At 35.4% G+C, this 27,694-nt stretch overlaps 6 protein-coding genes across 8 annotated transcripts; 4 read left to right on the top strand and 2 right to left on the bottom strand.

The window, feature by feature from the left end:
* The first annotated feature begins 519 nt into the window (after positions 1-519).
* LOC110817616 (heat shock protein 83-like) lies at positions 520-3,521 on the top strand. Its single transcript, XM_022046236.2, has 4 exons — positions 520-788; positions 1,101-1,242; positions 1,347-1,627; positions 1,750-3,521. Exons 1-4 carry the CDS (start codon positions 651-653, stop codon positions 3,298-3,300), a joined length of 2,112 nt encoding a protein of 703 aa, XP_021901928.1. The 5' UTR covers positions 520-650; the 3' UTR covers positions 3,301-3,521.
* A 945-nt stretch (positions 3,522-4,466) lies between these two features.
* LOC110817515 (Putative methyltransferase family protein) lies at positions 4,467-6,329 on the bottom strand. Of its 3 annotated transcripts, none has more exons than XM_022046097.2 (7): positions 5,886-6,323; positions 5,703-5,811; positions 5,534-5,620; positions 5,358-5,408; positions 5,123-5,216; positions 4,959-5,043; positions 4,467-4,846 (listed from the first exon to the last, which is right to left on the bottom strand). In XM_022046097.2, the coding sequence occupies exons 2-7, from the start codon at positions 5,802-5,804 to the stop codon at positions 4,693-4,695; spliced, it is 573 nt and encodes a 190-aa protein (XP_021901789.1). In that variant the 5' UTR covers positions 5,805-5,811; positions 5,886-6,323; the 3' UTR covers positions 4,467-4,692. The 3 variants fall into 3 exon arrangements, with proteins under 3 accessions (XP_021901789.1, XP_021901788.1, XP_088073706.1); XM_022046096.2 differs by having other exon boundaries at positions 5,703-5,807; positions 5,886-6,320; XM_088217580.1 differs by lacking the exon at positions 5,358-5,408 and having other exon boundaries at positions 5,703-5,807; positions 5,886-6,329.
* Positions 6,330-6,706: 377 nt separating this feature from the next.
* Positions 6,707-8,990, top strand: LOC110817516 (putative polygalacturonase). Its single transcript, XM_088217579.1, has 6 exons — positions 6,707-6,811; positions 6,892-7,224; positions 7,338-7,458; positions 7,545-7,719; positions 7,830-7,900; positions 8,064-8,990. Exons 1-6 carry the CDS (start codon positions 6,767-6,769, stop codon positions 8,762-8,764), a joined length of 1,446 nt encoding a protein of 481 aa, XP_088073705.1. The 5' UTR covers positions 6,707-6,766; the 3' UTR covers positions 8,765-8,990.
* A 2,401-nt stretch (positions 8,991-11,391) lies between these two features.
* On the bottom strand, positions 11,392-13,120 carry LOC110817513 (Nucleotide-sugar transporter family protein). Its single transcript, XM_022046092.2, has one exon. It carries the CDS (start codon positions 12,937-12,939, stop codon positions 11,839-11,841), a length of 1,101 nt encoding a protein of 366 aa, XP_021901784.1. The 5' UTR covers positions 12,940-13,120; the 3' UTR covers positions 11,392-11,838.
* Positions 13,121-14,918: 1,798 nt separating this feature from the next.
* LOC110817514 (geraniol 8-hydroxylase-like) lies at positions 14,919-16,683 on the top strand. The gene is made up of 2 exons (XM_022046095.2): positions 14,919-15,858; positions 15,941-16,683. The coding sequence occupies exons 1-2, from the start codon at positions 14,962-14,964 to the stop codon at positions 16,541-16,543; spliced, it is 1,500 nt and encodes a 499-aa protein (XP_021901787.1). The 5' UTR covers positions 14,919-14,961; the 3' UTR covers positions 16,544-16,683.
* Positions 16,684-22,710: 6,027 nt separating this feature from the next.
* Positions 22,711-26,997, top strand: NUDX14 (nudix hydrolase homolog 14). The gene is made up of 7 exons (XM_088217578.1): positions 22,711-22,732; positions 22,931-23,036; positions 23,304-23,381; positions 23,531-23,623; positions 25,299-25,391; positions 25,587-25,685; positions 26,287-26,997. The coding sequence occupies exons 3-7, from the start codon at positions 23,313-23,315 to the stop codon at positions 26,521-26,523; spliced, it is 591 nt and encodes a 196-aa protein (XP_088073704.1). The 5' UTR covers positions 22,711-22,732; positions 22,931-23,036; positions 23,304-23,312; the 3' UTR covers positions 26,524-26,997.
* Positions 26,998-27,694: the final 697 nt, after the last annotated feature.

Genomic DNA, 27,694 nt, shown 5'->3' with positions numbered 1-27,694 from the left:
ACAACTTTTTATAAAAAAAGAAAATAAAAAAAATGTATTGATTATTCAGTTAAACAGTAAATTAAATTAGCACAAAAATGCATGATTTTAAACAACACGATATGGTAAGAGGAACAATTAAGAATAAAATACTTAATTCTCAGTTTGATTATAGATTAAACGAATAGATTAGTTAAAAACTATATATATATATATATATATTTATATAAAAATTTAAAAGAATATACAAAAATATATATAGAGCTTATTTTTAAGACCTAAATATTGTATCCAAATATTGTTTTATACCAATCCATTTTAATTGGTTAAAGTTTTGCCCCATTACCCATTTCATTTTACTAATCAGTCCTCAACATAGCCCAACTTTACAAGCCCATTTAATTAATTAATCGTTTTACTAAGGGCTAGAGTGAAATTATTTGAAAACTTCGGTGCAAAAACTTCAAAAAAAAAAGGGGAATGGTCTAGAAGTTCCCGCGAAAACTGCTTTCCATATCGCTCCAGCAACCATCCCGAAACCAGAAGAAACTACCAGAACCTCTCCCTCCTCCTCTATAAACATTTCTTCTCTCCCTCCGTACATCCCATCAGATTCAATCGCATATCCTCTCGTGCTTGTTCCTTTTGGTGAAAAAGGCTAGTTGATATCTATGGCAGATATTCCAATGGCGGAGACTGAGACTTTCGCATTCCAAGCGGAGATCAATCAGCTGCTCAGCCTCATCATTAATACTTTTTACAGCAACAAGGAGATCTTTCTTCGCGAACTTATCAGCAACTCCTCTGATGTAAGTCGGTCATCTCTACGCCATCATGTGGACTTCCTTCTTTTTAGTAGTTGTTTTGCTGCTTAGAAATATCAAATATATAGGGAAAGAGAAATTATAATAGAATAGAGATGATGAATGTAGCAGCTTATCCTAACTGTTCTTTTTTCACGTTTGTTTGATCGATAAGCTTTTGGTTGCCGGAAACTATTGGATGTATGGAAAGTTTTGGTCGCCTGTCTGTTTGAGTACTAACAAGACGAAGAAAGAATTCGGTGCAACGAATTTGTACTTGCGGTCCGATTGTAACTCCTTAATTGATTTTGGCTGCAGGCGCTGGATAAGATTCGATTTGAGGGCTTGACAGACAAAAGCAAGCTTGATGCTCAATCAGAGCTGTTTATCAGGATCGTTCCGGATAAGGTTAACAAGACTCTTTCCGTCATAGATAGTGGTATTGGCATGACCAAAACAGGTATGAATCAGAGTAGCTGGAGCTATACTTTCTATTTTGTGCTTTCCTTTCGTAAATTCGGAAATAATGGGTATCCAAGACTACTCAACTTTGTTGTCTTGTAGATCTGGTGAACAACTTGGGTACGATTGCAAGGTCTGGAACCAAGGAGTTTATGGAGGCTCTACAGGCTGGCGCCGATGTGAGCATGATCGGCCAATTCGGCGTTGGTTTTTACTCGGCTTACCTGGTGGCAGAGAAGGTTATTGTGACGACTAAGCACAACGACGATGAGCAGTACGTCTGGGAGTCTCAGGCTGGCGGGTCCTTCACTGTCTCAAGGGATGTCAACGGTGAGCCTCTCGGCAGGGGAACCAAGATCACCCTCTTCCTTAAAGATGACCAGGTAAGAGCAAAAGAAGTTAAGAATGTTTTGTGATTGGAGATAGTTAATACTGATAATTCTCGGTATTTCTTGATTGTGGGTTGATGTTGATTAGTTGTTTCTGTTTTCTGTCCTGATTGCAGTTGGAATACTTGGAGGATAGGAGGTTGAAGGACCTGGTGAAGAAGCATTCTGAGTTCATTAGCTATCCCATTTACCTGTTGACAGAGAAGACCACGGAGAAGGAGATTAGCGATGATGAAGATGAAGAAGCAAAGAAGGAAAAGGAAGGTGAAGTGGAGGAAATTGATGAGGACAAAGACAACAAAGGCAAGAAGAAAAAGGTGAAAGAAGTTACCCATGAGTGGGAACTCGTTAACAAACAGAAACCCATTTGGCTGAGGAAGCCTGAGGAGATTTCAAAGGAGGAGTATGCTTCATTCTATAAGAGCCTTACTAACGACTGGGAGGACCACCTTGCGGTGAAGCACTTCTCTGTTGAGGGGCAGCTTGAGTTCCAGGCCATTCTTTTTGTTCCTAAGAGAGCACCATTTGATCTCTTTGATACAAGGAAGAAAATGAATAATATCAAACTCTATGTTAGAAGGGTGTTCATCATGGACAACTGTGAAGAGCTTATCCCAGAATATCTCGGATTCGTGAAGGGTGTTGTGGACTCTGATGATCTCCCGCTCAACATATCCCGTGAAATGCTGCAGCAGAACAAGATCCTGAAAGTGATCAGGAAAAATCTAGTGAAGAAATGTATTGAGATGTTCAATGAGATCGCTGAGAATAAGGAGGACTATGCCAAGTTTTACGATGCTTTTTCGAAGAATATCAAGCTGGGGATTCACGAAGATAGCCAGAATAGGGCTAAGCTTGCGGACCTTCTAAGATACTACTCAAACAAGAGCGGTGACGAGATGACGAGCCTGAAGGATTACGTGACAAGGATGAAGGAGGGCCAGAAAGAGATTTATTATATCACAGGGGAGAGCAAAAAAGCTGTTGAGAACTCACCTTTCCTTGAAAGGCTCAAGAAGAAGGGGTACGAGGTCCTGTTCATGGTGGACGCGATAGACGAGTATGCAGTTAATCAATTGAAGGAGTACGATGGGAAGAAACTTGTATCTGCAACTAAGGAAGGACTAAAACTTGAGGAAGAATCGGAGGAAGAGAAAAAGAAGAGGGAGGAGAAGAAGAAGTCGTTTGAGAATCTGTGCAAGACAATCAAGGAGATCTTGGGGGACAAAGTGGAGAAAGTAGTGGTGTCAGACAGAATCGTGGATTCACCTTGTGTGTTGGTGACAGGTGAGTACGGATGGACCGCTAACATGGAAAGAATCATGAAAGCCCAGGCTCTTCGAGACAACAGCATGAGTGCTTATATGGCAAGCAAGAAGACAATGGAAATCAACCCAGACAATGGAATTGTGGAGGAGTTGAGGAAAAGAGCTGAGGTTGACAAAAATGACAAATCTGTCAAGGATTTGGTGCTGCTACTGTACGAGACTGCACTTTTGACGTCTGGTTTCAGTCTTGAGGATCCTAACACTTTCGCTGCAAGGATTCATAGGATGTTGAAGCTTGGGTTGAGCATCGAGGATGATGAAAATGCAGAGGATGATGCGGATATGCCAACAATTGAGGAAGCAGGAAACGAGGAGAGCAAGATGGAGGAAGTTGACTAAAAAGGTCTCTAAGACCGTACGTAGTTTATTTACATCGGTGTCCAACTAATGGGTTTTTCTTGGGTTCTTTTGGGTTTTCAGTTCTTTTTTTTTTTATTTTCTTATAGATGGTAGGGTTTTTCATGTACTATACGTGTGGAAATGGTAAATACAAAACCCCAGTTTCTATGTGATTAAAAAAAAAATAAATAAAACAGTTTCTAATATAGATTTGTTCATAATACTGATCACTCGTCTGTACTTGGGTGATAAATAATATTGAAATGTCAGAGAGGTAATAATCGGGCGACTCCATTCCGGGTGTTGTTTCTTATTGTTAAAGCCTAGTTGTGAATATTGAGTGATGTTAAAATGATTTACCTGTTGTGTATTTGGTGGATGGGCATTTCCATGAACAAATCGAAACCATGGGCACGCATCTGCAAGATTGTGATCGTTCTCATTATCTGAACCTAGTGGGAACTGTCAATGGCATCTGACGAAGCGTGGGCATTGTTAATGAGAGCTTCCTGTTTGAAATTTACGATGAAGTTCATGGTAAATATAATATAAGACATCAAGGGTTTGATCTGATCTATGCAGTTTCAGTTGCTATTCAGGAAATATCAGATATGACACACAACAGGAGGGTGTGTGCTGAGCAGCTTAGTTGATCTCAAAAAGACTGAGAAGAGGACCAGCTCATAACCAGAGTGATATAGCATAAGTAATTTAGTATCAGAATATCAGGACACTTAAATTTCTCTTATTTCTCCACACTCAGAACAACAGGAGAAAAGAATTACTCTTCAAATTGCGTCACTTTTGCTGTAAAATAATTATATCTAGAATGCTGCAAAACTGAAACTGATATAATTGCTTGGTTCCCATCCTCCCTTAAGCTGAACGCCCCCATAAAAACCTTCCCAGTGTAATCCTTCAATTGGGAAGTAAGGTGGAATTCAGAACACGGCCACAAATTGATTTGAAAAACAAAATCAGCCCCAGAATCTCCGATTTAAGAAATTGGATATAGATTCAATTGTAAAGAAATGAATATATAGACTCAATAGCTTCGCCTGGATTGTTATTTAACCTGGCTTTCCATGAGGGTGGTATGGTTAATGCTCTACTTCATTAAGCAAAAAAGGAAGTAAAATAAAAATAATATAAATTTTTAGCAAAAGCAGCGAATAAATTTCAGATATGCAAATTGAGTTGATAAGGAGAAGGATGTTAAGCCATTTGTTAAGGTTTAACAATGCCATTTGAAACTATATGTTTGATGCTCGATTACCACACAAGTGAACAAATGCATTGATCACTAAAGCAATACCCAGAGAGCAAATAAGCATCTTTACTGGAAATTATAAAGCACGATGGTCCTCTTGGAATCCAGGAAGTGAAGATTGCCTAAGTTGATTCCTGATTCAACACAATTTCCACCAACTGAATGTTGCCCGTAAGTGAAGATGCCTTGTAAGATGGCAAGAACGAGAAACCATCCAGCAGCTTTACACACTTCAATCCCCATTTCACCATCAAAAACTCAATGAGATGATGTCCACTGCATATCCCGGAAGGGAAAAAGAAAAAGAACCAACATTAAGTGAGACAAAGAAAATCATTGGATCCATGTACTATCTGAAAATCAAATTGGAAAGAATAGAGAAAATTACCTTCTACTGTGATATGTTGTAATAAAAAATGACCCCGGAGAATTTTGGAGCAGATATGTCACAGTAGCAAAGAGGTCATCAAATGCTTAAAACAACAGAAACTAAATCAAATATTGGATTCAACTGATTAGCTTAAACAAGAAAAGAAAAATAGAAGACGGTACCACTCGCATCGTAGAGTACATCGGCACCGAGAATAAAATTTGGGCATAAACTGAATATAGATTCATCCCAAACTCCCCATGTCATTCCTACTACCTATGTAGGAAAATCAAACATCTACTCAATAACCCACTTATCTACAAAGCCAAAATGAAAAAAAAAAAAAAAAGGAAATTGTGAACTGAAGAAATAACATATGTTGTGCAGTTTCATTATTTAAACAAATGATGCCTTTACTTTACAGTCCAGCCGATTTAAAATGCACTCTCTTTTCATGTTCTCCAATACCTGCACAACGAAAACAAATCGCCCTCGTCAAAATTCCAGTTGAACTGAAGCTGAATCACACGCCAAGCATGATAAAATTATCTAATATTTCAAACTCTCAAATGAAATTGTATTGCAACCAATACCTGTAGCTTATCTGATTGGTCAGTGAGCGTGACGTCAGCACCAACTTTTGCAGCGACTAAACCCGGCAAGGAAGTTCCAGCACCGAGCTACAAAGCAAACTACAGATGCCTCATCATTTTATACGGATGTAAACAAATTAATTAGTAACATTAGGATCATGGAAATTACTTCGACTACGGTTGCTCCGGAGAATCGCGATCTCTGTTGCCAAACATACTCCGCGAGGATGATGCTACAGGGCCATACAAACAGACCATATTCCTCTTTCATATTCTAACTTCAAATAACCAAAGGAATCAGTTTAAGTTTCAAATACTGATTTCTTAGGTTTAAACAGGATGAATCAAGTACCTCTATTATAGAAATGGTGAAGTTAGGTTTGTCAGGGTCGTCGCCATAAGAATGCCGAGATATCGTCTTCATATCGGAAGTTCCTTGGTCGCTGTCACTTTCCATGATTACAATTTACAGAAATCCGTTTACTCCGTTTGAGTACCAGATTAAGGCAGGAAGAAGATAGGTGTCGAGATTGGGAATTTGGGATTTGAATTGGGAGTTTACACGAACTGACTTCGGAAAAGAAATTATTCTAATTAAGGTCCAACAACCGGATTTAGTGTGTCTGTGATCCGAAAACGCAAAGTATGGAATATATGTATATATATATACATATATATTTGCTCAGTACATAAAATATCATGGCATTTATATTTACTAACTATTTATTAATATATATACATATACCTTCTGTATAAGACGTCGAGTCTGATCCTAAACTCATAAATACTCCTAATAAAAATGTCAATAATTCCAACATAATGAGGTTATTTATAATGATTAGGCTTTATATTTTTCTTACAGTACAATATTATTTTTTAGTTCTTAAAATCCCTGATACACAAGATGGTAAAAGAGTTATATCGAAATCAGTATAATTCAAGTTCATGGATATAATTAGAATTACGAGATAAATAAGAAGATTGAGAAAGTCAATGATTATCCCTGAATAGACTTAAAGAGGTACTTGGTAGTTCAACTAATTTAAGCTAATTCATCTAAAGTTGGTAATTACTTTTCAAAGACTGTAAGGCAATGAGATGGCCATGGTGGTTTTGTACTAAAAATAAATCCTAAATCTTAGCTTGTATATTAATCTATTAGCAGGTAAAAATAAACCTTGTTTAGTTTAAATACCCAAATTTCTCCCAGAAAGTTTAGAGACAAAAAAACTCATGACTGCAAATCATTCTTCTGCTTCAATGGAGATTAGAAAAAAGGTAATCAAATGTTTACATACAATAGATAAAAGTATTCTTGATTATCTACTTCTTAAAATCTAAATAGATATTTTTAGCAGGTAGTTTACAATGTCTTTGTTTTCGGCGTACTTCTCTTCGTGTTATGTGGAAATGGGGCTGAAGGGAAGATAATGGTGAATGAAAAGTCTATGTACTCTGCTATAAATTGCAGGGCTCATAGTGCAGTATTGACTGATTTTGGAGCAGTTGGTGATGGTAAAACATTAAACACAAAGGCCTTTCAAGCTGCAATTGCAAATTTAAGCAAATTCTCTTCTTCTGGTGGATCTCAACTCTTTATTCCTCCTGGAAAATGGTTGACTGGAAGTTTCAATCTCACTAGTCATTTCACTCTTTTCTTACACCGAGATGCAACTATTCTTGCTGTTCAGGTTACAACATCATTAACCTTATCTTAATCTTCATATCTTAATAAGAAATTTGGTGAAACTATCAAGTTATTATATATCATGATCTAAATATTTTGTGTTTACTATCATTCTAGGATGAAAAAGAATGGCCTGTAATTAAACCATTACCATCCTACGGTAGAGGAAGAGATTCTCCGGGTGGAAGATACATCAGTCTTATTTTTGGAACCAACTTGACCGATGTTGTTATAACAGGTTAAAAATCGAGCAACCAATGTTGAATTTAAACACACATTTATTATTAATAATTAACTACTAAGCATACAAGAATGTGATTTCAGGTGATAATGGAACTATTGATGGACAAGGTGCTCCATGGTGGGACAAATTTCCTAAAGGAGAATTAAAATTCACTCGTCCTTATCTCATTGAAATCTTGTTCTCTAATAATGTCCAGATTTCTAATCTGGTGTTAACCAACTCTCCTTCATGGCATGTCCACCCTGTTTATTGCAGGTTCTTCCTCTCATTATTCCTATTTTTTTTTTTTTTTTTAATATATGAGTTTGTTTCTCTATTTTTATTTGAGAAATAATTCTTTTAATTCTAAAATATGTCAAATGTAGCAATGTTCTCGTGACGGGCTTAACAATACTTGCACCAGTAACAGTTCCAAATACCGATGGGGTTAACCCGGGTGAGCCATTTTAGTATCATTTTATTTAGATCGAAAAACCTAACTCTTGTTTTATATAAAATTTGTGTTCCTCATATTCCATAACTGAAGAATCTCACTTTAAGTCATTTGAATACTTATTTTATGCAATGTTCATTTGATTTTTTTGGGGTATGATGTTCAGATTCTTGCACCAATACCTTGATACAAGATTGCTATATTGTATCTGGAGATGATTGTATAGCAATCAAGAGTGGGTGGGATCAGTATGGAATTAAGGTTGGGATGCCAACCAAACAACTAGTAGTGAGACGACTCACTTGCATTTCTCCAGATAGCGCGGTGATTGCATTAGGGAGTGAGATGTCTGGTGGAATTGAAGATGTTAGGGTAGAGGATGTTGTTGCCATTGACTCACAATCCGGTGTTAGAATCAAGACTGGTGTAGGAAGAGGAGGATATGTCAAGGACATATTTGTAAGAAGAATGATAATGAAAACTATGAAGTTTGTGTTCTGGATTACAGGAAACTATGGCTCTCATCCAGACAACAACTTTGATCCTAAAGCACTTCCTGTGATCAAAAACATTAATTACCGCGACATGGTTGCAGAGAATGTGACGATGGCAGCTCAATTTCAAGGGATAGAGGGAGATGTTTTTACTGGAATTTGCATATCTAATGTCACAATTGGTCTGTCAGATGACCCAAAGAAAATTCAGTGGAATTGCACTGATGTTGCAGGAACCACCAGTAAGGTAACTCCTCCAGCATGTAAACAGTTATCAGATAAGAATCCTAATAAACTTGCATCCTGCAAATTTCCGGAAAACAAATTGCCAATCGAAAGCATCAAGCTTCAATCATGTTCCTTGCAGTATTAAGAACTCTTTTCCTAGGTTAAGTAACATGATTATACTGACTATGTGCCAACAAAAGAAAAATATTTCTTTCTTTTGTTGAAATTGTTGCTAGGTTGGCGATATATGCCTTTCGAATGCAACATTTCCTTTTTTTTCTTCTTTTAGCCTAATAAGCATGTAAAGCTTGAAAGTATATGCAAAATTGGGTTGAACCCCAGGTTATAAAACTCTGCAATTTGCGACCTTATCATTAAGCTAAGGTGGATCAGGATTATTAATGTAACAGCTTAATAAAGCTTGAAAGCATACGCAAATTGAACTTCCTTCTCCAGCATGAATACTTCTGGGACTTGCTCTTTAATAACTCTGATATTTGGCAGCAACAACAAATTTGAGCTGCAATAACCTCTTATAATTGAAGAAATCAATGTCAAGTCAAAAGAACAATATAAACAAAATCTTTAGCATTATAAAACAGACGAAAATTTGAATAATAGATACAACAAAAAAGATTTATCAATAGTTTCATCGAGGAAAAGAGTGATTGGATGCATGCTCATACAACACTATGATTCTTGCCTCAAGATGCAGACCTTCTCTGGCAGATCACGAGCTCCAGTAGATATATTTGGAAATCTAGCCGAGAATTGTTGCTTCTGATACTTAGGGAGCTGCCTAATCTATCGTCTGCAATGATCACCACGGAGAAATCCAAGACTGACATATTTGGTGTAGGGTCACAGAAAGATAGGAACGCTCATAGCAAGTGTTTCTTATTAATTTTCTGCCTGTAGAGATGGTCAGTGGAAATATGAAATGAAAAATAATCATACCTGTTGCAGTTGAAAGCTTTTCTCATCTGCAAATGGTCTGAAAATCCATGGAAGTAAGAGGACTTGTTCTTCAGGCTTGTCAAATTTTGAAATGTTTTGGTTGAGAGGGCATCACTTAGGTGCATCCACCTCCTTAAAGATCCGTTTCGTTATGCAATGAAATTTTGCCACGTGGCGGCATGTAGATTTATCTCGATATTAATTTTTTAAGCATCACAAGATATAATGAAAAAAATATCCAAGGAGGAAAGCAATAAGTGTGGAATCCTATTTGCAAATGCGTACTTATTTTCATATGGTATTTTAAATTATTTTAAGAAAGTAAATATTTATTTAAAGTAAATAATTTTGTGTTTAAATAAAATATTAATAATAAAAAATACAATCTTTTTAGTTAGGTAAATATTTATTAGGAATATAGTATAATTATACTTAATACGTATTGCTTATTTCCATTCCATATAACCATGAAAGACAGATGCACCCAGCAATTTCACCAACAACAATCACCCAGCAATTTCCAACCATGTTGGACGAAGCAAGATTGCCAGAAGTTCCAGAAAAAATGAGACCAAATGCACCCTGATGTTCTTACGTGATGACTGTAAACCAGTTAAAAATTTGATCTAAAAACCAAACCGAAGAGTAGAATTCGATCTGATCTATACATGAATTTTACTGAATAGGAAAAAGCTTCCCATAAATCGTATGAAACTCATGTTCTACAAATACTTTAAACAACAGACTGAAAAGCTAAAATCATAACAACAGCCGACAAATGTGCCAGGAAAACTGAAAAAAGTCACTACCATTTCAAGTAGTATACTGAGTACCTCATGCTAATCATACATCAGATGGAAAAAGAACATCAGTCCACAGAAACAACCAAAACATCCAGTTTTGGGTCCCTAAATTCATTCATTCTTGGCTCGTAATTAAAGCAGTGATAAATTCTTCAATCAAGGAACTGAATTCAGGAATGAGGTATTATCGGATGTAGCAACTTGCATTCACCCTTTACAAACCTTGCCTTCAGTTCAAATTTTCATGAACTTCCTATTTTTCTTGGCACCTTAAGTCTAGCTAAGGTGTAGGAAGTCATCAAAAACTAAAAGAATGTCATTAATTGGAAACTCTAGCACAACCTAAAATCAAATTTTGACTACATTCCACTGAATCCCACAAGTGCAATCTGAAGCCAGTGTCCAACACCAATCAATATATGTAGACCATTTATTCCAAAAAAAAAAAAGGACCAGAAACAATTAGTTGAGTTAGAACACGATCTGCAGATTCACGTAGTTAGGAGAAAAATGCGAACGTAACAGTTGATTCAGTAATTCACTTTGCTCAGTTTTCATGACGAATATGGAATCTGACAACTAATCAAGATGCAGATGGTTATTGTGGAAATTCTACAGATCCACAATGACCTTAATGAATATGCAAGTAAACTATCCATCATAAATTGAATTTCTACAATGTGTTTTTATGTTCATGAGAAAGTCATCCAGATGTTTCATAGAAAATGACAGCCATAATGAGAAACAAATAGCACCAACATTTTCAATCTCAATCATCTAAGTATGGAATAGTCACACATTTTAAATCACAAAGATGAATCTTAACATGTGAAATGCCATCTAAAATATTGTAGACCAGCTCAAAAGATACACAGAATTGCATGATTTGTCCAATTTGTTAAAAATGGTTCCAATATACAGCTTCACGACAGTAAGATCCAAATTATCAAGCAAGAAACCTTGAATCAAAAGAGGGAATCAGATGGTCAAACTAATAAGCAACATAAATAAGTGCTTGCAAAAGAACAAGATTGTATTACAATAGATGTATCGTAGGAACATAGAACAGTAACTATGCTTAAAGAATGTTGAGAGAGAGAACATTTTGCTCCCTTCCCCGAAAAAAAAAAAAAAAGGAAAAAATGAATATCTGAATCCGTTCTCTGTTTTGCCAAATTGCATTGAACATAGGTTACAGACAGGGGACAGGTGAAAGAGAGAATCTTGTTCTCTTAAACCACCCACAATAATTCCAAGCATCCTATACAATCCAAATCACGTTTTCCTTTGACCCAAATTTTCGTTCTTCCCTTTCTTTAAAATCTAATCAAAAGCAAAGACAAAAGTGCGATAAATTCGAGGTAAGAAAAATATTAAAAAGCTAAAGTAAAAATAAAAGAACCGAACCAGTTTTTTTTTTTTTTTGGCAATCAAAATGAATAGATCGTTGTATTTATCGTCAATGAGTCGTAACTTTAGACCTCTTCTTTGCCTCGCTGTAAAGCACCACACCCATTATTGTAACGGCGAATCCTGTGATGCCCATCACCGTCACCGGGTTTCTGAAAATCAACACTGACACTCCCGCCGCAACCGCGGCCTTTGCATTGCCTAGCACCTGCAGTGTCAGTGCACTGGTGTGCTTCGTCACTAGAAAATTGGTCAGGTTTACTAAATACGCCACCGTTGCATTCCCCAACAGCAAGAAGACAATGAAAGTATCGGTTTTGGCCTTGTCTACCGTGATTCTCGCTACGTTGCCTTCGATATAAAGGGTAAATGGGAGAAGGATGAAAGCAGCCATGGGCGCCATATAGAGCAACAGATTCATGGAATGTAGTTTTTCCGCTTCTGACGTCAGTAAGATACCCTGCACAACTGACTTCAAGGCGCGGCCGGCCGTGGAACTGATACAGACGAGGAAGCCGAAGAGGTGGAACAAGGGCTCGCTGTTGCTGGCCAACACGATCCCGAACACGACGGGCAAGAGCGCGAAGTAGACTTCGGCGGACTCCTTCTTGCAAGTGATGAGAAAGGCGAATATAGCGGTGAAGAAGGGCGTGGTGGCGCCGATGGCTTGGTTAAAGGAGACGGGAATGTACCTGAGGGAGGTGTTGCCGCAAACGACGGAGAAGCAGAAAATGGCGCTGAGGGCGAAGATCTTGAGGAACTGCCTTCGGGAGAGGATGTGCTGACGCGGTACGATCTCCAGAAAGCCGATTGCAATATAGCTGTAAGTAGCACATGAAAGCATGTGGATCATCGTCAGGAAGATTGGATATCGATAGCCATAGTACGCCAGAAGGTATTTATTCAGCAAGAGGACGCCAATATTCGAGGCGAACCACGAGGCTATGATCCCGGCCGTCAGCACATTCGGCGACAGTTTCTGCCATCCAACCCCACCGAAAGAGCTGTTCCTTACATCCCCCGGCGGCGTCGCCGGCATGTCAAGTGCCTGATGGTCCACCGCCGCACCTCCTACAGTAGCGCCGCCGCCCGTCGCATCTAGCCTGGGATTGCTCATCCTCCTCGTCTTCCATGTCTGCGCTTCCACCATTGCAAACACACAACTGCAACTATCACTTCTCTTTCTTCCCTCTCAGAAATGAAAACTCGAAACAGTACAGATTATGCTTCTTTTTTTTCCAAGAGCGTGCGCAGATCTGAATTCTGAATCTGAAGAGGAGAGAGAGAGAGAGAGAGAGAGAGAGAGAGAGAGAGAGAGAGAGGAAGATGAGGATGATGATGTGTGTATGTAATTGTAATAAAGATAGAGGAGGATGTGCGGATATTATCGGACGGCGTAGATTAAGATTTGAGGTACCGCGGGGAAGTTTGAAGCGTTGGATGAGGGAATTTAAAAAAGAAAAATAACAATCGTAAGATTGGATTCCTTGTGAAGGCAGCTTGAATGTTGAGAACCAGGAGTGTCGGTCGGTGATTGGTCACTCCTTGCGTGACTCTTGTCTGACTCCAATTTCACGGTGGTAAAAAGTTTACAAACGTCTTAAAATAAAATTAAATAAAATAAGAGGAAGAAGCGAACATTTTTGCCCGGATGAGACGGCGTCGTTTCTTTCTCGGGTGTTAAATCGTCTATACATATATATATATATATATTTTTTTGGAAAATTAAGATGGTGATTAGGTACGTAATTAAAGTTATTAAGATGTGGGAATATTTGATTAATGGAGAATCTCTCAGTTTTGGCAGCTTTGTTTTGATAAGTGGTTAAGTAAGCATCGAAAATTTTGGTGATTGTTTCTCGCAAGTAGAAAATTTCTAAATAAAAAGCTAAGGCCCATAATTATGTATTTTCTTACATTTTGAAGTAATTAAAAATTATTTTTCCATTATTATTAATCAAGCTAAATAACCAATTAGAAATTGCTACCATCTTATTGAATATTCCTCTTTTGAAAAACAAAAGCCTCCCTTTGTTTGCAATCAAAATTAATAAACCCGATTACGGTTTAAATACATGTTAATCACAGTCATTAAAACAAATCAAATGTTGAAAATTTCAAAGCAAATATGTGATATCATGACAATTACATCCGACCTAACCATTCCAACTCTACAATTAATTCACCCAATATTAATTAAAGGGGAGAGTCATAATGCAGTATGGATTAACAAAAATTAAACCCGATTAAACTATGTTTAATCACTACTCTTTTTTTTTTTTTTTTTTTAAAAAAAATTTTGATCTAGTCTCCAACCCAGACCGAACATGTTAAAGCAAGCACGCTACAGTATTGAGAGGGAAGAAAATGTTCTCCATATATATGTATATGGAGTTAACACAGCACTTGCTGCCTTAATAGAAAATGCACCTCCATTTTTTCCAATATGTTCTTCTTCATATCCCAGCCTCTGGATCCATCCCGTTCTTGCTATCCAAATTCAAGTCCCCAAATCCGAACCCTGCACCCACTTTCACCACAAACAGATGAAAACCCATGTCATAAATATCAAAATTGTACGCATATATGGGAATTGTTTTTGATTAATTGGCAAAAACCCATGCCAGAGTTTCAATGATATTTGGTTTAGTTTGTGATTGATGATACTTGCAGGTAGGATAGAATGCACCATTGAGAGCAGAATGAGAGGCAGCGACACTGTTCCAAATGGGAAGGAGAAGTTTCCAGCTTCCGTATATAATAAATAGATTGAAGCTGTAGGTCTTGCAATTGAAGAAATGCGAACCCAGAAGACCGTGCTAATCTATTCAATTAACAAGCAGCAGATCCACATCAAAGCTCAAGTTCCAGCCCAGTGGGATGGAGCTGACCCATAATCAGTAGCTTTCATCTGCCATCGAATAATTAAAATTTAAAAAATTAAACGAGAAAGGGATAGAGACGAAGCAAATGTTTATTTGTTTTGGAAGCGGATAAAAACAACGGTAGTTTTCAAAGAAGATTACTTGTTTGAGTAAGTTTAATCTTGTTTACTGAGTCTAAAATAAAAATAATTTAAAATTCTATTTTGATAAACTCAAACCACAATTTGATGCATTATAAATACCAGCATATTCACCGATTCCCTCTAACACACCTTACAGAAACTAACATGGAATTCATTATTACTGCTTTACTCTTTCTTCTCGGGGTCTCTGTTTTGTTTAACCTTCTACGGCATCATTCAAAATCGAGAAGCAAATCCAAGTCCACCAACCTCCCACCAGGTCCCAAATCAATTCCCATAATTGGTAATCTCTTGCTACTCGGTCAAAATCCCCATAGATCTTTAGCCAAGCTTGCTAAAACTCATGGTCCTATCATGACTCTCAAACTAGGCCAACTAACCACAATCCTTGTTTCCTCACCAGCCATGGCCAAACATGTTATACACAAGAATGATGTTGTCTTCTCCAATAGAACCATCCCAGATGCAATCAGAGCTCACCAACATGATCAATTTAGTCTCGTATGGCTTCCCCTTTCAAAACCATGGAGCACCCGTCGAAAAATATGCAACTCATATATGTTCTCAGTTCAGAAACTTGATGCAAATAGGGATCTCAGGCGCAAGAAAGTTGACCAACTGCTTGCTGATGTCCGAAAATGTTGCCTTGCTGGTCAGGCCATAGATATAGGCCAAGCTGCTTTCACGACCATGCTTAATTTGATGTCTAATACCTTTTTCTCTCTCGACTTGGCTGACCCAAGTGGGGATACAGCAAGAGAGTTCAAAGAGATTGTAGGATGTATCATGGAAGGAATAGGAAAAACCAACTTGGCAGATTTTTTTCCTGTGCTCAGGAAATTTGATATACAGGGTATAAGGAGACGCACTGTGATTAATTTTGGAAAGTTCTTTGAGCTTTCGGATAGGATGATCATTCAACGACTGGAGTCGAGGAAGAAGACTGGAATTTCAACAGATGACTTCTTGGATTCTCTTCTCTCCGTTGCGGAAAATAGCGATGAAGGGTTTGATAGAAATGACATCAAACATTTACTACTGGTAAAGTTCTTTGCTTTCTTCTCTTTTCACCCATGATTATTGACATTAATCGTCCATATAAATATATATGTATATAATACAGGATCTACTTTTGGCGGGGACTGATACAACTTCAAACACCATAGAGTGGGCGATGGCAGAGCTGCTCAAGAACCCAGAAACTTTAACAAGAGCACGAGTGGAACTCCAGGAAAAACTAGGAAAAGGGAAGGTGGTTGAGGAATCAGACATTAGTGGGTTGACCTACTTACAAGCCATTGTTAAAGAGACCTTTCGGCTGCACCCAATAGTTCCTTTCTTGCATCGCAAAGCAGGTGAAGAAGTAGAGATTTGCGGGTTTACAGTTCCAAAAGATGCACAGGTGCTAGTTAACATATGGGCTGTGGAAAGAGATGAAAGCGTGTGGGAGAATCCTAACAGTTTCCAGCCAGAGAGATTCATGGAGAAGGACGTTGATATTCGAGGCAAGGATTCTGAGCTGATTCCTTTCGGGGGAGGAAGACGAATATGTCCTGGTTTACCATTGGCAACGAAGATGCTGCATCTTATGCTGGCTTCTCTTCTTCACTCCTTTGACTGGAAACTTGAAGAAGGATTGACGCCACTTGGCACGGACATGGAAGAAAAGTTTGGACTCACTTTGCACAAAGCTCAACCCTTGCTTGCCATTCCACAGTTATTATAATTTTTTTTTAATAAATTTATATATCTATTAGTTAAATAATACACATATGTTATAATATAATATAAATGATAGATAATTTGTTTCAAGTTATTTATGTACAGTAATAAAATTTACAAAGTCTTTGTATGGTATATCTTAGTATGCTCATAAGATTTACAAACCCTCCTAATTCATATGTATTTTTACAGTATATAATATTTTTTAGAAATATTGTGATTCAAACTATTAATTCAGTATTAAAAAATATAAATGAATCAATAAACTCTAGTAACATAAATTATTGTTAAAAATTTAAATGATGTACGATATAGTTAAAATATTGTAATGCAATAAATATTATATATAAGCATGATAAAATCACTGATATAGAACTCAACTTGATTATATGACTTCGCCAAAACACCAGTAAAGTAAGTCATTTATTTTACTGAATCAAATATTATAAATCATTCATCACAAATTTATAAATGTAATAATTTCGTTGATGCATAACTCAATTTAATTATATAATTCTACCAATACATTAGTGAGCGTAGTCATTGAACTGATTAAATATAAGTTGTTTACAACAAATTTATAATACACTTTATATATATATATCACTTGATTATTATAGAATATTAATTAGTTGTTGTGCCAAACAATCTCCAAGATATTATATTTCCAATATACCATAGATTTTCCCGTTAAGGATGTCTTGAATTATGTAATACACGTGAACTTCTATATATTATATGTTGGAAAATCTTTTTTCCGTATCCTCATGATGAAAAATTCTTTTCTGTGAAATCAAAAATTAGGAGAGTTAGATTTAGTAAGAATTTTATATAATTGATATTTACATTAGAAGGTTACTGACTGCAATTATTTTATTAATGGAAAAATTATATAATTGATTTCTAAATTGAATAATTAGAATTAGAATTAGAATCTGATTGGAATTTTACTCAGTTGTTGGGTATAATTTTGAATGGTAACTAAATTAATTAGGTAGAAAATTAATCTAACTAAAAATCAGACTCAATTTAGAGCTTCTAAAAATAAATTAATTAGGTTTTGCACTTTTCTTATATTCGATTATTTCTTACTTTATATCTATGTCTTACTAAGTTGGATATTAAAATACTTTTTATGATAAAACTCATTCACATTTCATTTATGTTAACGAATAGTCTTGCATAGAATTTGTACTTGTAAGTCTTAGCAAACTTAACTTAGGTCCAATATGTGTAGGTCTTGCTTAGTTAAAGTAGTATTTATGTAACGTAGCCTTACTGAAGTGTTCATTCGATATTAAGTATAATACTTATATAGAGCTCTTTCAAGATCTCTTTTAGCATAATTTACCTAGCCAATTTGAAATTAACCTCATCAATTAGCATCATCTATAAGAGTTTGACTGATGATGATTTACTCATATATTTGAAGTATTGGAGGATAAAATTGTAACACCAAACATTTTATTTTTTCTTATTTTTTATTTTTTAAATATAATTATTATTTATTTAATTTATTTTAACTTATTTTATTTTAATTTTTTAAAAAAGGTAAAAATTCGTTAAGCATTAAATTAAAAATAATTTTAGAAAAAATAGGTGAAAATTTAAGTTCTAAGAGTATTTTTGAAAGAAAAATTAGAAATCGGGTGTCAAAACACAATTTAAAAAAATTGCGCCATATCGGATGTCCGGTCAGCAGTCCTGACCAACTAGGACGCACTAGGTGGCAGAGGCGCTGACGTGGGAGGCCACGCGGGGGGAGCTACGTGGGTGATCTGCGTGCGCGCGATCGAACGGCTGATATCCGTTCCCGCGCGCACAGACGACCCAGATTGAATCGTGCGCAGACGGTCCAGATTGAATCGCGCACGGATGGCCCAGATTGAATCGCACATGAACGGCCCAAATTTATTCTCTATTTAATCGCGATCGGACGGTTCAGATTAAAAGCGATGGATGGCCCATATAAAAAATGGATAAGTATAAATAACCCCATCCGCACCCAAACCCAAACCCTAGCCGCCAGAACCCCTCGCCGGAGAAGACAACCCAGCCGCCGGGGAACCGACCGCAGCCACCCGCCACCACACTGGAGCAATTTTTGACTGCCAAACGAGGTAAAAATTTTACCCTTTGCTCAGAATTTAATTTTAAACACACCCATGATCAAATCAAAGCAAAACGACCTGCCGATTGGCCGAAAAACGCTGGCAAAACCCGGCGGCGCCGCTGCGGGGTATTTCAGAAAACACCTCCGATAAGGCGCTTCCCGATTCCCGTTTGATGTGATTTTTTCACTGTTGTGATCACCGTTTCCTTCTCTACAGGTTTACTGGAGCAAAACACCCAACCGCAACGTGAGCCGGAGGAGCTGCTGCACCGGAAAGTCTCGCCGCCGGTGAGTTTCAGTTTTCTACGTTTTTTGGACAAACCAAGGGCCCTAAGTATGTTTTCTTGCAGAAACTGATGCAAATTTGGCTAAATTCGGCTGAAAATGGCCGAAAACAGCCAAGCCGAGGCGGATCACCGCCGTGCTGGATTTCTGAAATTGGCCGAGTAGGCCCTGGGACTATTTTTGGGTTTATTTGGGATATTTGTAAGTACCGTAAGTACGTTTTAGTTCCTGAAGAAAAATTCAGGGAACCTAGAGACTGCCCGTAGGCGCAGTAAACTATTTACCTTTTCGGCGTCAAATCAAGTAAGGACCCCTCACCCTATTTTCTATCATAGAATTGAAGTTTGAATAAATGATAATATTGTATTTTGTACAAATTAAATAGATATGCATAATTAATTACAGATTGCTAATGGAGCCCGAACCGGATATTGTTTTATGTTGATTTCTGTTGATTGATCTTGCAGTCTAAAAGTATGATGGTTTCTAGTTTATCTATTTTATGGTTTAAATGTATGTATTATTGCCTTACTTGACCACTGTTTGATTTTGAGATCTAAAATATGATTGCATTGTCGAATGCATGTTTATTTGTTTATGTAATTATGTTTGATTTGGTAACGGAGACTGAGGAAAAATAGGAAATGGGTGTGATCTAATAAACAGATAAGATGACAGCCTCACTAGATATCATGAGAGATGGTGGACAGACCGGGTTCATAGGGAACCCTACCGTGAACGTTGTCTCATACCGGACGGGGTATGGAAACTTAGTCATTTGACGCTCATACTGGACGGGGTATGAGGACGGCCGCTTCATCCTCATACCGAACGGGATGTTGAAGTTTAATGTCTTAGTGCTCATATAGGATGAGGTATGGGGACGGCTCTGAAGTTAAGATTGTTAAGAGAAAAGATTCACGTATAGCAGAGACACCCCTATCGATCCCCATAAATACTAGTAGGCTAGTGAAACAAGAAATGGTTATGATTTAATTTATTATTGATAAATGTGAATTTATGATATGTTCTATGTTGCTGATTGTGCATGAAGTTATGATCTGTATGATATTATTGCTTCTATAATTTATTTTCATAAATTCTCAATGATAAGTAAAAAGGTAAATGGTTTTATTTTAAATAAATGTATTGGTTTAAATCTAATACTCAATTAGTTGTTTTTTATTTTCTACCAACCTTTACTTCTGTGTCGGTGATATAGTATGATGTGCTTACTGGGCTAGTGTAGCTCACCCCTTATTTAACTATTTCAGATCAAGAGAACCTGATTCTCGAGCTTGATCCGCAAGAAGATTGCGAGTAGGTACTAGATACTTTATATTTTTCTTTAATTTTTTCATTTATCGTGTTTTTTTCAAAGAATTCATTCCGTGATGTTTGTTTTGTACTTTTAAGTTATTGTGTAAGAGATGTAAATCTTAACATTTTATTTCGCTTCCACACTTAAATTATTATATATTTTCTTTTGAATTTTCAAGGTCGTTACAAAAATATTTATTATTTTTACATCTCTTACAATTAAAAAATACTCTTATTTATAAAAAAAAATGATATTTTCTTTACTAAGTTAATTATTATTTCATCAACAACAGTAGTTTAGTTGTTGAAACATATGTGTTCTATTTAAAGATCACAAGTTTGAAGTTTAATGAAAACATAAAAATCACTATTTTGTGATTGAATTATAAACTGATAGTAACTAATTTATAATTATTGATTCATTATAATCAAAAACCTAATTTAATAGTTCATTGTTGGGGATGTGATGAACAAAGTATGTTAAATATTATTTATTATATATATATTTTAAAAAAAGTTATGTTGCAGTTAAATTTTTTAGTTAAAATAATCATAATATATTAAAAATTCGATATAATATTTTTATTTAGATATAAGTTAAATAACTTTTAATATAATTATGATAAAAAATAGTTGAGTTGGATTCCAAAGAACTTCGACGACATCAAATTTATTATTTTTATTAAATATTTATTAATTTACATACGTTATTAAATTTTAATTTTTTTATTTAAATAAAATCAAATCCGATCTAATTGCGCATGTTGTTATACTTTTTCACCAAACGGTGTATTAAAAAATGATAGTCGTGGCTTATGACACGAAAAGTTAGTAATGGATTAAATCTTGTTTTAAGATAAAATCATGACATTTGTGCGCATAAAGTCAACTTAATTTATTTGTTACCCCTTCATCCTCTTTATTAATTTTTAATTATATCAATAACGTGCTCTTTCATAAATAAATTAAAAATAAAATTCAAAAGTCTAAGTTGTCAAAAATAAAATCATTATATCATCCCGTGCTTATCTTGAAGACGATGTCCATCACATATTTTGTTTTTGTTACAACTTATTTTACCATAAATTGATATTACATTCTAATAAATTGTTTTTTTTTTAAAAAAAATTATAAATTTAATTTAATTTATTATTTAATACTTTTATTTTGTATTATATAATTCGTTATTTTATGAATATATTATACATTAATAATAATTATTTTATAATATTTAATTTAATAAAATTAATAATTTAAATTATTAGTATATTAATAATATTACAGTAATCAAATTAAGTTGAGTCTCAAAGAATTTAAAATGTGAAAGAATAATTTTATAATAATTAGATTCTATTAATTTAATAAAAAATTAAAAATTCTATTAACTTTTTTATTCATTAAAAAATATATTTAATTAATAAATTGATTACTGTGTTTCAAAATTATGAGCTTGAAGTTTAATAAAAACATAGAATTCGTTACTTTTTAGATTTATTATAAACTAATAATAGTAGGTTAATAATCCTTAGTCTGAAGTTCAAGATTTATTTTAATAGTATTTTAATTGGATTTTAGTGACTAAATTAGATTTAATTTTACTAAATTTATTATATATTTTTAGTAAAAAAAAATTCAAAAATTATTAAATTTTATTAATTAAGATAAGAATAACATATTAAAAAACCTGAAACTAATACTTTCACTTGAATATATATATATACACGCAGCACCTAACAAAAAAGATTTTTCTACCTCACTATTAAAAGAGAATTTTTGAAGGACATCATCCAGGCGCTTAAATTATAATCTTTTAACTATTTTTCTTTATTTATATTCAAATGTATTTTTTTTTTAATAATAATTCATAAAGATCTCATAAAATTTTTCACATAAATAATATCAATATGTTTTTAGTAAATGGTTATTTTTATTATTTTGTATAATAATATCTTTAAATTTTTATTTTTGAAAAATAAATTGTAATAACAATTTTAGTGTTAAGTAAGTCTCTTGTCTAAAAAATTTGTCACCTACACAATTTATACTAAACTGTCTAATTTTTTTTAAAAAACTAATTTTAGTGTATATATATAATTTTTTTTATATTAAATATTAATTTTTATGACTATTTTAATTAAAAAAATTATCGTAATATTCTATAAAACTATAAATATTTGGTAAGTAAACATGCTGTTATTTATTTTATTATTATTATTTTTTTTGTGTGTGTTTTGTTTGCAGAGCAGATGAAAAATGAGTCACCTTCTCCGGCCTTTCATGTCTAGCTTCATTTCCACGAGACAATTCGCCCTTTCGCCTTCACTTTCTATTCTTCATCGTCACACAAGAGCCTTCTGTTGCAAAATGTCCGGCGACTCATCTTCTCTAACTCACTCAATCACTCTCCCATGCCAACCCGCTCAACCCGTCCGCATCGTCGCTGCCCCCGGCATCTCAGATTTCGAGTTTAGGCCAGTAACTCCCACCTCTCTCCCTTTCTTTCTTTCTTTCTTTCTTTCTTTCTATCGCGCGTGTTTCACTTAGCCCTGTTCCTAGTGGGTATTTCTTCATCAATTTTGAAATCTGAAACTGATTTCTTTTCCTAATTTATTAGATTATCGGTGTAGTGTTGGTTTGGGGTTATTTTTAATGAACTGTTTCGGGTGAATTCAGGAATGCTATTGATTCATATCTGTTCAAGCAATGGTTATCTAACTTACAAAGTGAGACTGGGATTTTAGCTAATGGTGCCGTGATCTTAAAGCAAGTACTCGTGCAGGTGATGTTCAGATGAATCCGGTTTTGTAAAGTTTTAGTATGTTTAACATGTATTTTCACTTGTTGATATACCCGCTTCTGCCATAATTTACTGATAACATTGAAAAGGGTAATACTAACGCCTAGAACTAATAAAGAAACTGGCAGTAGCTTGTGTTCTTCAGTACTAAATATTCATCTATGGAGTTAACGGGTAGGACACCAAGTGAAGCAGTATTCATGTTTTTCTTATTCAATGCAAATTTAAGTTGGGGCTTTCTGTTAACAGGGAGTGGATATGTTTGGAAAGCGGGTAGGTTTTATCAAATTCAAAGCAGATATCTTTGATAAGGGAACAGGAAACAAGGTATCTGTCCAACTCCAAGCATGTGTCTTCAATAGTATAAATCCATGCAAGCTTTTTGTTTTTTTTTTCTCCTCATACTCCTGAATTTCCATGTATTGTTTCCTCTGTTGTTGTCCTATTTCTTTGTTTATGAACTAAAGCATGCTTAGGTTCCAGGTATAGTATTCGCACGAGGACCAGCTGTAGCTGTGCTTATTCTCCTGGACTCAGAGGGTGAGACTTATGCTGTTCTTACTGAACAGGTAGTTGGTCTATTATATTTATTAGTTCTCTTAGGCAGCATATGAAATAATAGAGACTCAATTTTATGTCTCCCTTAATGCTGGTAATTCTTGTAAATTTTCATAATGATTTTACTCGGTGATATTAACTTCATTGGTGAAGAGTATTTATACAAGAGGAAGAGAGTCCACCTTGAGATAGAACTTTACGTACATGTATAAGCAAAGTAGTTACAATAATAACAACCTAGACATATTCCATTGATCTTACTCAATATGAGCATGCAAGCATGGAAATATTAGCTTTTAAGAACCGAAAAAGCTTGAAACGAGATCTTTGGTGAAGATGTTTGCAACTGGTCTTGACTTGGATATAGCAAACTTGAGGCTGTCTATGTTGGACTTCCTCATGAATAAAATGAATCTCCAGTTCAACATTTTTATATCGAGCATGTTGGACTAGATTCGAAGCCATGTAGTAAGACTGACATTATCGCATCATTGGAAAGGCATAGACTTCAAAGGAAATTGAATCTCATTAAGCAAGCTACTGTTGAGATTTAATTTCCCATGAATTCCACACCTATCATATGATATGATAATGTCAATGCTACCTATATGGCTCCAAATATAGTCTAACATGTCATGTCAGCAATTACAAAAGCGCAACATGATACTCTGCCTTGATACTGGAATGGGATATAGTAAACTCTTTCTTGGCACTCTAAAAAACTAAATTAGATCCAAAAAATATGTGATAACCAGTTGTTGATCGACGAATGCTTGGACACCTGGCCCACTTTGCGTTGGAATATCCAATGAGTTGATGTGAATTGGAGAATACTTGTAGCCTTTTGGTAATTGACCAAGTTGACATGGTGGGGAGATGACTTCGCAAGATTCAAGTTCACTTTGTTTAAGGAGTTTATGAGCATGTTGATACTGAATAACCTTGACACCCAAGAAGTAATCTAGAGCACTCATTCATAGTGAACTCTGTTTTGAGCTTCAATAGTTATCATAACAGTTTTGATGAAAAGGTCTTTTTTATGTGTTTTATAGAGGTTCGATTTGAGATGGAGTAGTTTGGTATGTGTTGATCATGAGAAAGTTGTTTAATCTCTTGCCATGCCTGATGAGCTGTTAAGTTATATTTTATTTGAGAAGGCTGCAAAGGATATCAGAGGGGGCTTGGATCCAGGAAATAACTAAAGAGTTCACTTGTTCCCAAAGATGGGCATTTTGGCTGGGTTGTCCTTTGCCTGCATGATCATTAATCATTAATGGAGGACATTCACTGCTACCATCAATATGGCCAAGCACACCATGTCCTCGGAAAAACAGGAACAAATAATGATTTCCACATGTTGTTTTTGGAGTCAAGGGTCTCCCTTAACAATTTCTTATATCTATAGAAGCCAAAGAAGGATGAGATGCCTGAAGAGGGATAGAAGAGAGTGGGAGATGATATGGAAGGCTCAGTGGTGGAGATCATTTCTGAAGGAAGGGGGAGCGGCTCTGACACCATGTAAATTTTCAAAATAATTTGAGTCGGGGAGTATTATCATTGATGGAAGAGTATATATTCAAGAGAGTCCACCTTTAGGTGGAAATCTATGTAGAAGTAATTAACAATGAATTATGCATAATCTACCACTTGGAACAAACCCAGATGAAATTTTCTTGACTTTTGAAGGTTAGGGTCCCTACTGGGAGATTTGTACTCGAGTTGCCTGCTGGAATGTTGGATGATGACAAGGGTGATTTTGTTGGCACAGCAGTGCGTGAGGTCTCTTTCTCTCTCTCCCTCCTGTACTTCTCATTCTTTTCTTTTTGCTCATCAATGATCATTACCTTCATACATACATAATGGAGTGCATTCCAAAATTATTTCATCACCAGCACATGCAATAGTCTAGCAGCAGATTACAAGTTTGTGTAGTTTCAAATGGCATGTTTGATTTTGATCTGATTAGTATGGCAGGTTGAAGAGGAAATTGGTATTCGTCTTAATATAGAGGACATGGTTGACCTCACAAGTTTTCTGAACCCATCTTCTGGCTGCAAAGTGTTTCCTTCTCCGGTATGTTAATAATTGATATCAACTTTATAGAAGTGCAAAATTGAAATTGAAATTAAGATGTCTTTTTGTGGTTGGAATTAAGATAACGGAAGGATTTGGATATAATAGTTGTCTGGTCTTGAGGATTTTCAAAAGCATAAAGAAGTAAATCATTCTTGAAATGGAATGTTGGAAGAGATTACTTGTCTTGTTGAAGGTCAAAGGTCATTGGAAATATGAAGGTCATAAAGACCTGGGTCAAAGGTGAAATATGTTCCCCATGACGTGACAATTGGAATTTTGTTAATAAATGTATTAAAATGTGCATTGCATGAGACTAGCAGAGTAATTAGAGTTGTCATCTCATGATGAGAAGTTTTTACTTGAAATCCTAACAAGCTTTGTGAAGTGTTTGCAAGTTAGATACCAGGGTTCATTATTAATGTGCAAGAATTATGTAATCAAGTCAATTACTAGTTGTGATGATTTGTTCTTAAGTTCTTAAATTATTTGGATGTTATGTGGAGTGCAGAATTATCAACTTGGCAATTGCATAAATGATTACCTCTGGTTACGTGTAAGATACTCATGGAGTTGATTCTTTCATGTTTTCCATGGTCAGGGAGGATGTGATGAAGAAATTAGTATTTTTCTTTACAGAGGGTGTGTGGACAAAGAGATTATCACACAACTGCAAGGAAAAGAAACAGGCCTTCGTGAACATGGTGAGCTGATCAAGGTTTGTGTAGTTCCATACAGAGAACTCTGGCGCATGACAGCAGATGCAAAGGCTCTTATGGCCATTGCCATTTACGAAATGTCCAAGAGAGAAGGACTGCTGCCTCCACTCAAGTCCTAAAGTGTGAATACTCTGACTGGTTAATCACTTGTTTGCTGGAAAGATGGCTCCAAATTGTTCATGTTTTTTCAGTGCAGACTAAGTTTCCACTCACCACAAAGTTTTGCTGGGAAAAACTTCATTCCAGTTTTCTCAGAATGGGTATCTATCATGGAAATTAGATAATTCTCTTACTTACAAGTTGCAATATTTTGTGAACAATGTAGAGAATGGAGATCTTTTTCACATTACTTTAGGAAGTTGGAAATGGCGAATACTGAAGGTGCAGTTTGCCCCTTCAACTGGGTCTGTTTGGGAAGAAATAACTGGAAGAAGCGGAGTTGGGGGAAAAAAAAGAACAATCATTTTAACTAATGGCAGTTTTAGAGGAAAAAAATTTGAAATGTAATAGTTATTTATAAAAAGTTAAACAATATTATAGAATCATGATATCACTGCTTGAGGCTTTGAACGCCAAAGCTTTTGAGCTTCCTATGCCCTCCATTGCCAGCTCTGAGTTCTGTATGTTCTTTTCGCTTCCATTTTGAGCCTCTTATACCAATTTCCCTTCATTCCCTGCTGCCATTTCCACTCTAGGGTCTGGTCTTTTCTTGCTTCAAAGTTCCAGTCACCTCTTTGTATGCTCTTTTGTACTTGATTGACACTCTGTTTTATACTCCTTTTTTCCAATAGGATTTCCTTTCCCTTTCAAAAAAGAAAACCCAAATTTTCTTCCAAACAGTCCCTTAGCCTCAGTTGGCTTTACAAAACTTACAAGTTTTCTTGACCATCTTTATCATATTTCAAACTTCCTCTTATCTTTACTCCTTATATTTTTTTCCATCTTTATCCAATTTTCTTACAAATCAAATGAATGATTATAGCATGTGTTTGTTAATATATTCTTCTTGGGCTAAAATGGGGTTTAAATTTATAGCACAAGTTGCAACTGTTCTAAATGTCAACTAATTCCCTGCAATTATGTTTGATTATTTTTTATTGTTATGTTTTTGTAGGTTAAGTCTAAAGTGTGTAAAATGTTAATTTTATATAAGTTTAGTGTGGTGTCATGTTCTTGTAATTTATGTATTATTTTAAGAATCTCTTAATTATTAAAAATTATTTTAAATTTTTTTTTATAAACTTCAAAGAACTAAAAAATTTATTTTACTAATAGGAAAATTCCATATAA

The sequence above is a fragment of the Carica papaya genome, chromosome 4 (genome assembly GCF_054855325.1).
Source record: "Carica papaya isolate Zhongbai chromosome 4, ASM5485532v1, whole genome shotgun sequence".
NCBI lineage: Eukaryota > Viridiplantae > Streptophyta > Magnoliopsida > Brassicales > Caricaceae > Carica > Carica papaya.
The sequence above is the reverse complement of the archived record's forward strand: the minus strand, read 5'-3'. Positions and strand labels throughout refer to the sequence as shown.

Excerpts from the sequence above, each read along its gene's own strand:
- LOC110817616 (XM_022046236.2), top strand. The coding sequence starts at position 651 with ATGGCAGATATTCCAATGGCGGAGACTGAGACTTTCGCATTCCAAGCG. Across the intron at positions 1,243-1,346 it reads TATTGGCATGACCAAAACAG|ATCTGGTGAACAACTTGGGT; the intron begins GTATGAATCAGA and ends GTTGTCTTGTAG. Across the intron at positions 1,628-1,749 it reads TCTTCCTTAAAGATGACCAG|TTGGAATACTTGGAGGATAG; the intron begins GTAAGAGCAAAA and ends TCCTGATTGCAG.
- LOC110817513 (XM_022046092.2), bottom strand. The coding sequence starts at position 12,939 with ATGGTGGAAGCGCAGACATGGAAGACGAGGAGGATGAGCAATCCCAGG.
- LOC110817514 (XM_022046095.2), top strand. The coding sequence starts at position 14,962 with ATGGAATTCATTATTACTGCTTTACTCTTTCTTCTCGGGGTCTCTGTT. Across the intron at positions 15,859-15,940 it reads ACATCAAACATTTACTACTG|GATCTACTTTTGGCGGGGAC; the intron begins GTAAAGTTCTTT and ends TATATAATACAG.
- LOC110817516 (XM_088217579.1), top strand. The coding sequence starts at position 6,767 with ATGACTGCAAATCATTCTTCTGCTTCAATGGAGATTAGAAAAAAG. Across the intron at positions 7,459-7,544 it reads GACCGATGTTGTTATAACAG|GTGATAATGGAACTATTGAT; the intron begins GTTAAAAATCGA and ends ATGTGATTTCAG. Across the intron at positions 7,901-8,063 it reads TACCGATGGGGTTAACCCGG|ATTCTTGCACCAATACCTTG; the intron begins GTGAGCCATTTT and ends TATGATGTTCAG.
- NUDX14 (XM_088217578.1), top strand. The coding sequence starts at position 23,313 with ATGTTTGGAAAGCGGGTAGGTTTTATCAAATTCAAAGCAGATATCTTT. Across the intron at positions 23,624-25,298 it reads ATGCTGTTCTTACTGAACAG|GTTAGGGTCCCTACTGGGAG; the intron begins GTAGTTGGTCTA and ends TGACTTTTGAAG. Across the intron at positions 25,392-25,586 it reads TTGGCACAGCAGTGCGTGAG|GTTGAAGAGGAAATTGGTAT; the intron begins GTCTCTTTCTCT and ends TTAGTATGGCAG.
- LOC110817515 (XM_022046096.2), bottom strand. The coding sequence starts at position 5,990 with ATGGAAAGTGACAGCGACCAAGGAACTTCCGATATGAAGACGATATCT. Across the intron at positions 5,621-5,702 it reads CCGGAGCAACCGTAGTCGAA|CTCGGTGCTGGAACTTCCTT; the intron begins GTAATTTCCATG and ends TTTGCTTTGTAG. Across the intron at positions 5,217-5,357 it reads TAAATCGGCTGGACTGTAAA|GTAGTAGGAATGACATGGGG; the intron begins GTAAAGGCATCA and ends TTTCCTACATAG.